This window comes from Lynx rufus, unplaced genomic scaffold, assembly GCF_022079265.1.
Source record: "Lynx rufus isolate CCGP_SWC_20201006 ecotype Redwood Valley unplaced genomic scaffold, mLynRuf1.p SCAF_1, whole genome shotgun sequence".
NCBI classification, from domain to species: Eukaryota; Metazoa; Chordata; class Mammalia; order Carnivora; family Felidae; genus Lynx; species Lynx rufus.
In genome coordinates, this window is record NW_025814823.1 from 224,071,065 (window position 1) to 224,084,608 (window position 13,544).

The 13,544-nt window shown below is 35.1% G+C and overlaps 1 protein-coding gene across 2 annotated transcripts in view; it reads left to right on the top strand.

The window, feature by feature from the left end:
• CDH18 (cadherin 18) overlaps positions 1–13,544 on the top strand; it is a 343,377-nt gene that overhangs the window by 260,317 nt on the left and 69,516 nt on the right. For both annotated transcript variants that reach the window (XM_047074386.1, XM_047074393.1), the window contains exon 6: positions 5,614–5,867. In XM_047074386.1, coding sequence (XP_046930342.1) covers positions 5,614–5,867 — 254 coding nt within the window. The remainder of the gene's footprint in view (positions 1–5,613; positions 5,868–13,544) is intronic.

Below are 13,544 nucleotides of genomic sequence, written 5' to 3' on the forward strand. Positions count from 1 at the left end.
TAAACCAATGCTCGAAAAGATGCATGAATGTATCTTCTAATTGTGGGGATATTATAGTCCACCAAAAATCGATTCATCTTCAGTCACCGAATTGGAATATTCTGTTTCACTATTTATGTGCTAGAGATTTCAGATCGTCTAGCATAGCACTTAAGGGTGCAACGTATGGAGTCCCACTGCCTGAAATCAAATCCCAAGTATACCACTCATGGGTTGTTGACCTGGCAAGTTTAACTTTTCTGTGCCTTGATTTTTCTCACTTGTAAGTGGGAAACAGTTACAACTCATGGAAGTGTTGTGATGGTTAAGTGAGTTAATATATGTTCATTGTTTAGGTCACACATAGGAGTAAGCTATTCGTATTTTAGAAAGAAAACAGAAGTTTTCATCTTTCAAACGTAAACTGTGTAATAGCACTTTTCTGTACTCTAAATACAGCTATGTTTGAGACTGAGCAAGAGCTATTAATCACCCACCATGTCCTAGGAGTTATGCCAGATACCTGAAATATGAAGATGAATTAGATAATATTCTTTCTCTTAGAGAAAACGGAGTAGATGTGAAACATTATAATAATACAAGATGTCAAATGCTAATGGTATAGGTTTACTTAAATTGTTATGAGCTCACAGATAAGAGAGCCAATTTTTCAAAGCTGAAGGAGGGTCAGGGAAAACTTTGCATGGGAAATTACTTTTAGGCATGCATAGAGCAGTATGTAGCAGAGACTAAGAGAAATAAATGTGAGTTAGTGGCTTTATATTTAACTACATTGTCCTTTGAGCATGGAGATCACAGGCAAACAATTTTGAACTTAAAAAAGAGGGGATATTATATGGGGGAATCCATCCTCTAACCAATATAATTGTGGCGTGAGTTATCTGAAATCTATCTTTCCTAGAAAAACGAAGACAAACACAAAAACAACAACAACAACAAAACACCTTTATGGCCCACAGCTGCAAAGCTGAAATTTCTGAACACCAAACCCGGAGTCTCATCCTACAAGTGACCGAATTAGAGGGAATGTAAATTGATTAATTTAATTTAATTTTGCATTTCTGAGTACCTACGGAATCCTTCTCAGTACCATTGTAGTAAAACAGAGCACATCACAAGTAGAATTACCCCAGGAATGTTTGGGTGGTTAGAAGTTAGAAAGACAGGTATCTTGCATCGAATCATATAAAATTATCTTTTTTGTATGTTATCCATTGCTGATATCCACAATTTCATGTGATTAAAGCGCATTTAATTTTTCTTTTAAGTTGAGAATTGTCAATACCTACCCATGTTGTATTTGTGGTAATTATAGTACTGACACATACTCTATCAAAAATAATTTTAATTTACGAAATTTGGCAACACAAATCCTTGCATTTGTTAAGTATGAGCTGATGTGATAGACTGTGTTTATAAATCAGAGAGCTTCAACCAGTCGAACATGTCCAGAGCATTAAACCCACGGTAAATTCCATAAAAATGAAAAAAAGCATTTGATCGTGTTCCTAGAATATTTCTTCCTGAACATAAGTGCTAGATTAGTAATCTCCAGTAGAATGCTTTTGTATAATTTATGCATACCTACTTCTCATATTAAACACTAATTGATAATCCAGACTTACAGATTACTAAAAATAGAAAGTTGAAATAAGTTTGCAATTTTGTTAAATTAAATAAACTATATTTGAATTATAAACCTCCATCCCCCACACCAAATATCTTGCTGAGGCAACATTTATGGAGTAGATAATCGGTGAGCAAATTATCAAAGATTTATTTTTCAAAGAGTCTTCAGATAGTTCTAGATGGAAGATTTCTTTCCTTATTTTTTTTTTCTTTAGCTTGAGTGTTTTAATTACTGTTCAGTATGAACGTTTTCAGAATACAGCCAGAAAGACCTCTAAAAGCATGGACAGTTGACATCTTAATATAGAACTGGAAAAAATATCCTTTTCTTATTCTCATGCACAGTCTCTGGCTATATAATACCCCTTATCAAGTTCATGCAATGCCTCATGTTTATGGAGTTATTCTGTACCTGTTTTTATTTTGGTTTAAGGCAGGAAAAATGGATGTTTTGTGTTTTAAAAACTTCAGCCTGACATTTCATGTTTTTGCTTTCTGTGGTAACTCAATAGCCTGGGCAAATTTTCTTTCTTTTGACCATTTTTCCCTCCAGTATCTTCTTATCAAAAGCAGGCTTTAGATAATAGATTTCACCATTCCTGTTGTACTGTTTTTGATATACTATTTTTAAGTAAAAAAAAAAAAATCTAGTAACTATGGAAAGTACAACCCACTGGCAGAGTTTTAAATAGTTTCCCAGGAACAAATGATTAGGAGGCAATTACGGGAAGATCTGTTTAAAATGTGTGGATGATGAGTCTTTGGAGTAGGAAAAAGGATATTTATAATCCTAATCTAATACCTATGTACTGTTGTCATGTTAATGCAAAACAAAGCATTAACATACTTTATACATACTACTACAATCTCCAATCTACAATTAATTTATTTGCTTCTAAAACCCTGTCTCAATCTTAAATAATATTCTCATTCCTTAGTGACTCTAGAAGGATCCCTATCCATCCATCAGCCAGTTGTGGCAAACAACTCCCACAAAATGATTGTCACTGCCTTGAGGTAGTTAAATACATGTTAGAGAATCATAAGCGTGAAACCATGTGTCCACATAAACAGCCTGTACCTTAGCAGGCTTAGCAGTAGGTAGGCTAGTGTTAAGATAAATGACATCTAAGTTGCCAAAGGACCTGCTAAAAACAAACCAAGAGATGCCTGTCATATTAAATGCACAGCTTGATAGTAATAGTTGATAGGGTAGAGGTGGCCAGAATTACCCCTACAAATTTCATTGAGAGTCAGAAAGATGCGTTAAGTCCACAACATGAATAAATGGAGATGACTCTTACAATCCTCTGTTATAGTGGAAAAGAGATGTTAAGCATCCCCAGTAAACAAATCCTAGGGGCTTTGTTTTGTTTTAGTTTTAGTTTTACTTTTAGTTTTAATGTCTCGAACACTGAAGTTCAAAGACAGGAGCCTTAATCATTGAAGTTTACCACATGCAGCAGGTTGACTATAACATATTCATCGATTTAAACATATTTAAAACCTGCCAAGGGTGTTGCTTTCCATGAGCAAATACCTGGATTCTGACATCCCATGCTCCTCTGTGCCCAGCAGGGATCATATCCATCTACCCAATCCCTGATAGGTGGTAGGTGTGAGCTCTTTCTAGGATAGACCATTTAGATTCAAAGGAGATGTATTGAATTAGTGAAAGACAAATTCTCATTCACTAATGTTAAGGAGATGTTAAGGAGAAAGGGATCAAGGAAGGGAAAGGGGCAATTTATTTGTAATTTAAATTCCCTCAGATAGAAATGACTCACAATTGGTGGAGTCATAAATTGCAGAACCAATGAACACTTCTTTAAAAAAATATATATCTTGGGGTGCCCGGGTGGCTCAGTTGGTTAAGTGCCCGACTTGGGCTCACGTCATGATCCCACGGTTCATGGGTTCAAGCCTCCGGTTGGGCTCCGTGCTGACTGCTCGGAGCCTGGATCCTTCTTCCAATTCTGTGTCTACCTCTCTCTCTCCCTTTCCCCTCTCTCTCTCTCTTAAAAATAAATAAAAGATTTAAAAAAATAAAAAAATATACAGAAATCTAAAATATACAGTATTTTATCATATATATATGTACACACACACACACACACACACACATATATATGTATATATGATATATGGCCTACTTTTAAGCATTTGAGTCTTTAATAATTTTTTACATTTTCACTTTGTCTTATAAAAACTTGTAAACTATTGCAGTGACCCCGTCTTATCCGTGTCCCTGAGATGTATGATAGGTTCTAGGTTCTTAATATCTCATTTGGAAATTAAATGATTGTCTTTTCCTTCTATGCAATCTTCAGTCTCTAGGAAGGCCAATTTTCCAAGGCAATTCAGAAGAGATAAGGGAAATAATCATCAGTAGGACTGACCATTGTGTTTATAAAATCCCATTAAGGACATTTTTTCTGATCAGCTTCTCCTTGGCTCTTAGGGTAAAAGAGACTATCTGAGTTGCCCCACAGGAAATAATCGTTCTTATATACTGCCAAGAAAGAAGGCTGCACGGCTGAAGCGTCCTAGTAGAAAATCAGTGCAGAAATAGGGATGAAATTTTTTTCAGTTTCTTCCCATAGGTATTAATCAGGCAGACCAGCATCAGTGGCTACTTCACCAGGCTCTAAAACGGCTGACCTCTGGATCCTTTGCACTAACATCACTCTGAAAACTTTTGACACTGTTCACCTAAATCTGAGCTCATTTTAGGTCATAGAGTCTATTACATGCACCAAGTCTCAAATTTTGCATTCAGTTATGTGGAAAAGTACTTCCTCTTAGAAACGATACGTAGCTGCTTATAGGTACTCTCATATCTGATTTTGTATCATTATCATGTTCATAAAACTAGTATGTCTATGGAATTAAATATACAGTGATATAAATGTCTATTTACCATTTTATATCCTGTAAAGACCATAGATTCCTTGGGGCAAATTCATTATTATAAGTAAATTCATGACTCTTGGCCTATATTATTAATAGAAGAAATATCTATATTGGCCAGATGATTTTAAAATAGAAGACAAAAAACCCTAAAAAAAACTATGAGAAAGTATTGATATGGACTCAAAGCTAAAAAAGCAAATGGTATAAACAAATAGAAAAAGATTATAATTTTGGACATCTGGATGACTCAGCTAAGTGTCAGACTCACAGTTTTGTGAGTTCAAGCCGCACACTGTGTTATGCACACCGACCTCCCAGAGACTGCTTGGGATTCCCTCCCTCTCTCTCTGCTCCTCCCCTGCTCATGCTTTCTCTCTCAAAATGAATAAATAAACTCAAGAAAAAAGATTATAATTTTAAAAAGTAGATCAAACATCAACATATATTAAAGAAAATGAACACAAAACAAATACATGAAGTGGTTTTAGCATCAAAATAGAAAATAAATATAATTAATACAATAAAAATAAGATTCAAAAGTCTGTATAAAATATTTTATGAAGATTCTAAGGAAATATTGTTAAATGGGAAACTTAAAATTTATGAGATTATAAAATAAAATACCAAGTGTAAAGCCAGCAAGGTGAAAGTAAGATGATGATAGATAAAAATCAATAATACACCATAATTTATTTAAATGCAAAACAAAACCCTATTTTTTAAAGTCAAAAAATTAGCAAGAAATATTTTTTAAGATTGCTAATGCAGACTCAAGAGAAGGTAGAAGTTACTGGAGACTAAGGATGGTTTGCCTTTGGGAAATATTTTTTTGTTCCTAGTTATTATCATATTTATACCTGTGAAAAATTAAAGTTGATTCAGACTTGAGCGTTCATGATTTTTGTTTTAGATGTTATTGTGAAGATGAACTTCATAGTCTGTTGACAAATGGAAATAGATTGACTTAAATCTATCCATGTTTGTTTTAAAGAATGGGAAAAAAGGGCTTGTTTGAAATGTCATGGCACTCATAATAGTGGAAAACTTATTTATATATATTTTTCCCAACAGCCACTGAACTATGAGAAAAAGAAGTCATATACTCTCACCATAGAAGGAGCAAATACACACCTTGATTTTCGCTTTTCTCACTTGGGTCCTTTTAAAGATGCTACCATGCTGAAGATCATCGTTGGGGATGTAGATGAACCACCACTGTTTTCCATGCCTTCTTATGTCATGGAAGTCTATGAAAACGCCAAGATCGGGACTGTTGTTGGCACAGTTTTGGCACAAGATCCTGACAGCGCCAATAGCTTAGTAAGGTATGGTATGCTTTAATCTTTAGACATGTAAAGATCTTTATTGCCTCTTGCAGTAATTTTAAATGAATAAAAGAAAATGTGAAATATTTAAGTTGCATGCTAGTTTTGATTAATATAATTAAGTTATAATATTAATTGATTTCTTGAGTAGTGTAGCAGGTGGGTTTCTGTCAGATTTAGCTAACGGCCTTGAATGCAGGTAACCCTTGCACAACATGGCCTTGAAGCGCGGAGGTCCACTTGTACGTAGATTTATTATTATTATTTTTTGATAATAGTACTGCAAGTGTATTTTCCCTTCCTTATGATTTTCTTTATTTTGTAGTTTATTTATTTATTTTGAGGGGGGAGGGGCAGAGCAAGGGAGAGACAGAATCCTAAGCATGTGACAGCACAGAGCCCAACATGGGGCTTGAACTCATGAACTACGAGATCATAACCTGAGCCAAGATCAAGAGTCAGTTGCTTAACAAACTGAACCACTCAGGTGCCCCATTCCTTACCATTTTCTTAATAATAAATTCTTTTCCCTAGTTACTTTACTGTAAGAATACAGTATCTAGTACATATAACATGAAATATATGTTAATTGACTATGTTATTGGTAAGGTTTTCAGTCAACAGTAGGCTTAGTATTTAAGTTTTTGGGTAGCCAAAAGTTATATGTGGATTCTCAATTGTGTATGAATGGAAGAGGTCAACACCTCTGAATCCTGCATTTGTCAAGGGTCAGTTGTTTATTGTTCACCACATAGATCACATTTGCCATTTGACTTGATAGATATGAGCACAATTGAATGGAAAAGCTATGTAGAAATCTTGAACTACAAACTAGAGAATCTTGTGTCCTGAGTGACAGGAAATACAGCTACAGTACAAAGCAAGTATTTGGGAATAATACTCATCTCTGACTCCTGTTTCTGTCACAAGAGTTGTGGGCATATAGGAAATGTTCTACCCTTATCTGTAAAACAAAATTAACATCTATATTTTGGGATTATTGTAAGAATTCGTGAAGCAATGCACATGAAATGCTAAACAGAGTCACTTGCACCTAACAGTCACTCAAAAAATGCTTATTTGTCTAAGGCAGCATAGAGTGCTACTTAGAGAAGTGCTTACTTCTTTTTTTTTTAGTGTTTATTTTTGAGAGAGATAGAGAGCACGTGTGCACACACACACACGCACACACGAGTTGGGGAGGGGCAGAGACAGAGGGAGACACCAAATCTAAAGCAGTCTCTAGGCTCTGAGCTGTCAGCATAGAGTCTGACACAGGGCTGGAACTTACAAACTGTGAGATCATGACCTGAGCTGAAGTTGGACATTCAACCGACTGAGCCCCCTAGGGGCCCTGAGAAGTACTTAGCTCTTAAAGACAGGAAGACCAGGGTGGGAATTCTGACATCTTAGTAGCTGTGTGATCTTCTACTCATTCAACCTTGCTGAATCTCAAGTATATGAGCAAAGAATAATAATGTTGTTTAAATATGTTGATAGAATTAAGTTAAATTATTATAAAATCCTTAGCACAGTCAGGAAGTGCTCACTAATTATTTTTTTTTTTATTGTAAGATGTCATGCAGTAGTGATCATTAAAGCTTTCCTTGCATGATCAAAAATATGTTTTCTTTTTCTTAAAAAAATTAATGTTTTTATTTTTGAGAGAAAGAGAGAGACAGAGCATGAGTCGGAGAGGGGCAGAGAGAGAGGGAGACACAGAATCCGAAACAGGCTCCAGGCTCTGAGCTGTCAGTACAGAGCCCTACACGGATCTCCAACTCATGAACCGCGAGATCATGACCTGAGCCGAAGTTGGACACTTAACCGACTGAGCCACCCAGGCGCCCCTTTTTTCTTTTATTTTCTTTCTTTCTGCCTTTCTTTTCTTTTCTTTTCTTTTCTTTTCTTTTCTTTTCTTTTCTTTTCTTTTCTTTTCTTTTCTTTCTCTCTCTCTCTTTCTTTCTCTCTCTTTCTTTCTTTCTTTCTTTCTTTCTTTCTTTTTATCGCAATTTTGATAAAATCAAGAGGTTAGATGCATGGACAAGACTCTTTAGTTACTTTGTATTTATACCTTGGATAATCCTAAAAACCTAGAAAGTTTGAAATCTTTAACAAATCAGTCTACTTTCTCCCATCAAGTCTTTATTCTTAGTCTCTTTATTTATTATCTTTTTGAACAGAAGCTATTATAGTACATGTTCTCCTTGATATCTATGTAATGTTTATAAAGGATTTCAATTTCCTTTTTCATAAGCATTATTATGTCAGTTTTAAAAAGAAATGCCCGCAGCACACATGCATGGACAGAAAGAATTCTTTGTGCCCTAATGTGTACATTCAACACTCCTGTTCCATCTGTGAGTACAGAAACAACACCTTGTCAATGGACAACCCCTCTGTCACACTGACATCAAGAGCTGGGCATTGCTTGCATTTGCAGGATAGGCAAAGTATATAAAATAATATGCATAAACCCAATTATAATAATTGATAACTGATTAAGGGATGAAAATATGAATCAATATGTTTAGCTGTCAAATGAGAGGAAAGACCACTATGCTTCATTATTCCATAAAATCCCATATTCCGAAAACATTTTTGACACTTAAATAATGAGTAAAATTATTCTTACTACATTAAAAACTTAGAGCATGGGAAAAGATATTTTGAAATGTGTCCATCCTTTACCAAAAGAAGACAACACAGTTTGAGAATAAAAATACTTGATGTTCTTAGTTTGATGTGAAAATATTTGGTAAACAATTGGTAAGAGTTTCTTTTGAAAATTAGGTATTAATGATATATTCTGTAATTTATATTTACAAAACAATCAAATTTTCAAAACATTATGAGTAGAATATATGTTCAAAAAGGTATACAGAAGGGAGGAAAAACTTGAGGTTCAGAGACAGACTTCTCTCAGTGTTGTTCTTTCTGTACCGACGTTCACACAAAAAACCCACTCATTCCATATAGAACAGTGGTTCTCATCTAAGGACAACGCACACACACGCACACCAGGAGATATTTGGCAATATCTCAAGACATGCTTGGTTGTCACAGCTGGGGGAGGAATACTATCATCTGTCACTAGAGGTCAGGGCTGGTGTTGGAACATCCTAAAATTCACAAGAGAGTCCCCACCAGAGAGGAGTTGCTGTTCCAAACTATCAGTAATTCTGAAGATGACATAGAATAAGCCAAACTGGGTTGTGCATTGGTAAAACTGGAGGACTAATTGGGTCACCTGGATGGCGCAGTCAGTTAAGCATCTGACTTCGGCTCAGGTCATGATTTTGCAGTTCATGGGTTTGAGCCCCACATTGGGCTCAATGCTTGACAGCTTGGCGCCTGCAGCCTGCTTCAGATTCTGTGTCTTCCTGTCTCTCTGCCCCTACCCTGCTCACATTCTATCTCTCTCTCTCTTTCTCTCTCAAAAAATAAATATATATATTTTCATTTTAAATGGAGGACTAAAGGGGTGTCTGGGTGGCTTTGTCGGGTAAGTGTCTGGCTTCGGCTCAGGTCATGATCTCGCAGTTCGAGAGTTCAAGCCCTGCGTGGGGCTCTGAGCTGACAGTTCACAACCTGGAGCTACTTTGGATTCTGTGTCTCCTTCTCTCTCTGCCGCTCTCTGGCTCATGCCCTGTCTCTGTCTCTGTCTCTCTCTCTCTCCAAAATGAATAAATGTTAAAAATAAAAATAAAAATAAAGAAAAATGAAGGACCAATTATACTCCTGGAAAGCAATTCTGAAAAGATATATTTGAGGACTGCAAAGCAGTATGTATGTCTTACATACATGCATAGCCATGTGGATGTTTCAGCATATACATTTTATTAAATAAGATAAATTATTTATATATAATAATTGCACCATAATATTATTGATTGCCTCAGTAATTGCACTATGTTATTAGAAGCTTTTAATTGAACACTTGCTATGTTAGATACATTCTCCCAGTTTCTGGGATGCAAAGACGATTGGTATATTGTCTCCAAATGCTAATATTGAGATGTAGGAAGCCATTAACATATACATTATTCTTTTCGCTTTGTTTTGGTTAGAAAACTAAAATGAATCCTTCCAAAGCTGCCTTAAAATAATTAGACTCCATAGCTGCTGTTTGGGGGCATAATTTACATAATATTTATTCCTTATTTTAATAAAAATGTGTCATTCACATGGGCCTCTAGGTGTAAACAGTGAATAAAAGACAGAAAACATTAACAAACACAAAAGCAAGCTATTCTTCCACCTTTCTCAGGGACCAAATGTTTGTACTAATTAAGGAAAGTACTTTGAAAAGATGTATCTTGCAATGACCCCTGAAATGCAATTAACTCCCAGTTTGTAGAATTGATAATGAAAGGGAGTGTGAGTCTTACAGGCATTGGTGAAAAGCTTCCTGACTTCAGTCTTTGTGTTTCCATTTTCTAAACTATTAGTAACATTCTCCAGATTTCTAAGAACATACCATGTCTAGCTTTTGTCTCTTTTAACTCAAAACAAGAATGTGCAATTTGCAGCAATATAACCATCACTTTTAAAAAAAATAGAATCAGGACCAAGCTATTTACTAGCAATGTAGAAACCCTTGATTTAAACAGACTGTACTCATTTCCCAGTGTATTACAAATGGAATTTATGAATTTCTTGAATAGCTACTGAGAGATGAACAATCCTATGTTGGACATGAGAAGTGAGAGAGCTTTCTAGAAATGTGAGCTTATATCATGTGACCTTTTAATGGCACATTAAAAATAGTGACTGTTCTTTGCTTGCTATCTGTGGGCCAGGGGCTTTAAGTAGCATGCTAAATGCTCTTGAAAGAAACCTAAAGTGTCTATGTTATTCATCCCATTCTACAGACGAAGAATTGAGGGCTCAGAAAGTTGAGTCATTTGGTCAAGTTCACATAGTGATAAAGTGGCCGACTCCAAATTTAGATCCAGTTTTACTTTACGCCCAAAACCCTGTTTTTTTAAAAGCAGTAGTATGTGGCCTCCCATATATCTCAACTTACCACTAATAACAGCAACAACAAAAACTGCATTTACAGAAGTCACATATCATAAAGTAGGAAGCAGATGATTACACGTTTAGAAAGCCCATTGATTGAATTCCAGTACTTGCCATCTTGTATTTGTGTGGATGCATTTCACACGCTAGGAAGAGAAATACTGAAGACAGTCGAGTCTCATTTTAACTCTTAGCATCTCAGAAGCAAAACTGTTCTTAATTTTAGAGTTTCCTCGTATTGTAAAGTCTAAGACATACCCTACTTGATCTAGTGCAACAGTAAGAAAATTACAGAAGTCCTCAATATTTCTCATAGAATGAAGAGCTTTCGTATAAATTTATATGAATAAGACAGTCCCCCCAACTTTCCTTCTTTTCCACTGTGATTCATAATCTGATTTTATCTGTATATTACCTTATTGTTAAAATTGTTAATGTTTTCTGTGTATAATAACCGTAAAGCAACCAGAAGGAAATATTAATTGTGCATAATTGTGTCAAATGCTCAGCATGACACTTTTTAGGAACAATAGCCTATTTATATGCTAATATAAGAAACAAAAGAAAATTTTGATCAGACTTGGAAATATTGCCAAATTTTTAAAAATTTGCTAAAATAGCTGAAGTGTTTGTTCAGTCACTTTTGAGTTTAGTTCTAGCTTTAGTGAACAAAAGCTTCCTGTATATTTACTGCATCCTTATAATGGTGCCTTTGTTTTTCCTATGCATTTCTAAATTTTCACATAGTTTGTGATGAGATAGGAGTTAGGAATACTTCATTAATTTGGAATGCCATAACAGCAAAAAATAAGAGATATTTCAAAATAATGACAAAGTCATGTCGCAAAGTTGAAAAGTAGAGTCAAAAAAATATTGATGGAGGCTTGCATGTAGGATTCATATTCATGGAAGGAAGATGAAAAATAAGCAGAAAATGTGTTTCAAATGTATTCATGTGAAAAATATCATCTGATATACAGTGGGTTTTTATTATACAGGCAAAATTTATTTATAAAACTTTAGCTTATTATAAGTCAAGAATACCTTACCTGGATCATTAATAGCAAGCCCTCATCCACCCTCATCAAAACTATTATAGTCTTCTAATACAAAGACAACTCATTAGGGACATTTCATGCAAACAGGGCAGAGGTAGAGAAAGCAAGCTCCCACTCTAAATCAGAAGCCTTTGTCCATGACTTGTGTTTTATAATTATATCACGTTATATATAGTTAGCACATTTACACTAATAACTTGACCATTAAATGTCATGTGAATATGACATTTGAGAATGTAACGGGACCTAAAGATGACTGACGGGACCCTGTTCTTATATAGATGCAGATATCTGTAGACTAAGAAGGTTGAATGACTCACAGAGCTAACTAATCACAGAGACTGGATAAGAATGTGGTCACTTTGACCATGCTTCAATAAAGATACAGAAGACTCCTGCAGATTTTTCCAGTTGGGGGCCCAAATTTATCTAACAGCTTTGTTTGAGGTGACAACCACTCCATATCACAGTCATGACCCCAGAAGAAGAACTTATTTTCTGGGTGGGCCTGTGTAACTCATTTAGCCTTGGAATGAAAACTTAAACCCTGGCTTAGTGACACTGTGCTAGTCTACTGACTGGAAACAAAACACCCAAATACAAATTTTTCAAAGAAATAATAAGTGCTTATCATGGTTCCATAGCATTCTAAAACTCAGGATTATTGGAATTTCTGATATCTCAGTTACGTAGAGGCATGAATAAAAGAGGGAAGCATCATATTTGTGCAGAGATTTTAATTCTTTAGATAGTTTTGTTTCATTGGATCAAAGTTTTGGTTAAGGAAGTTAAAAAGCTTTCTAAAGTATATGTGTGCTATATGTGCTCCCCATTTTATTGATCACAATACACACTATGAAGTTGCAAATGGTACTTGTGTTTATTTTTTTTTCAGAAAGATTATTTTCTGGATGTGTAGATTGTGGAGTAAATTGTATCTCCAGAGTAAGCTACGGGAACCTTAAATCTTTTAATGAATCTAAGCTATCCTGCAGATGTGTGACTTTTGGTTAAATTCAAGATGAAGCCACATCACTATAATATCCCACAGGGTGTATATTGATTAAACTTTATCCCATCTATTGATCATAGTCAGTAAAACTTACAAAAGCTGCTGTTGGGGAGGCAAAATCTTAAATAAATTTGCTTTACCACTCACATTCTGTATCTAGAAGTATCTAAAATATGGCAACAGGAAGAGGTCTCCTAAACTTCAAGCCAACTGATGTTTCTCTAAGTAAATCACTGTAAAAATAGATTTCCATTACATAAGTTTTAAATTCATTTCTTATAGTGAAATGGACAGACTATAATGAAAGTAATAGGTGCCTCTGAGGACTGAAATTTTATTATTGAAATGAAAAATAACTTTCCAGTGCACTTTAACATGACTAATAATTATCTTGAGTCTATGCCTACATAATCAAAGGGAAATTGAGTGTCAGATGACGAACTGGGTAATTTGTTTAAAGTTGCTTCTGTTAAGAAAAAATACTTGAATAAAAGGAATCATTACTGAGATTCACTGTTTGCTGTGGCCGTAACTTGTCTGCAGATTTGTTGGTCCGTAAATTCTAATTTGAATAATGAACTT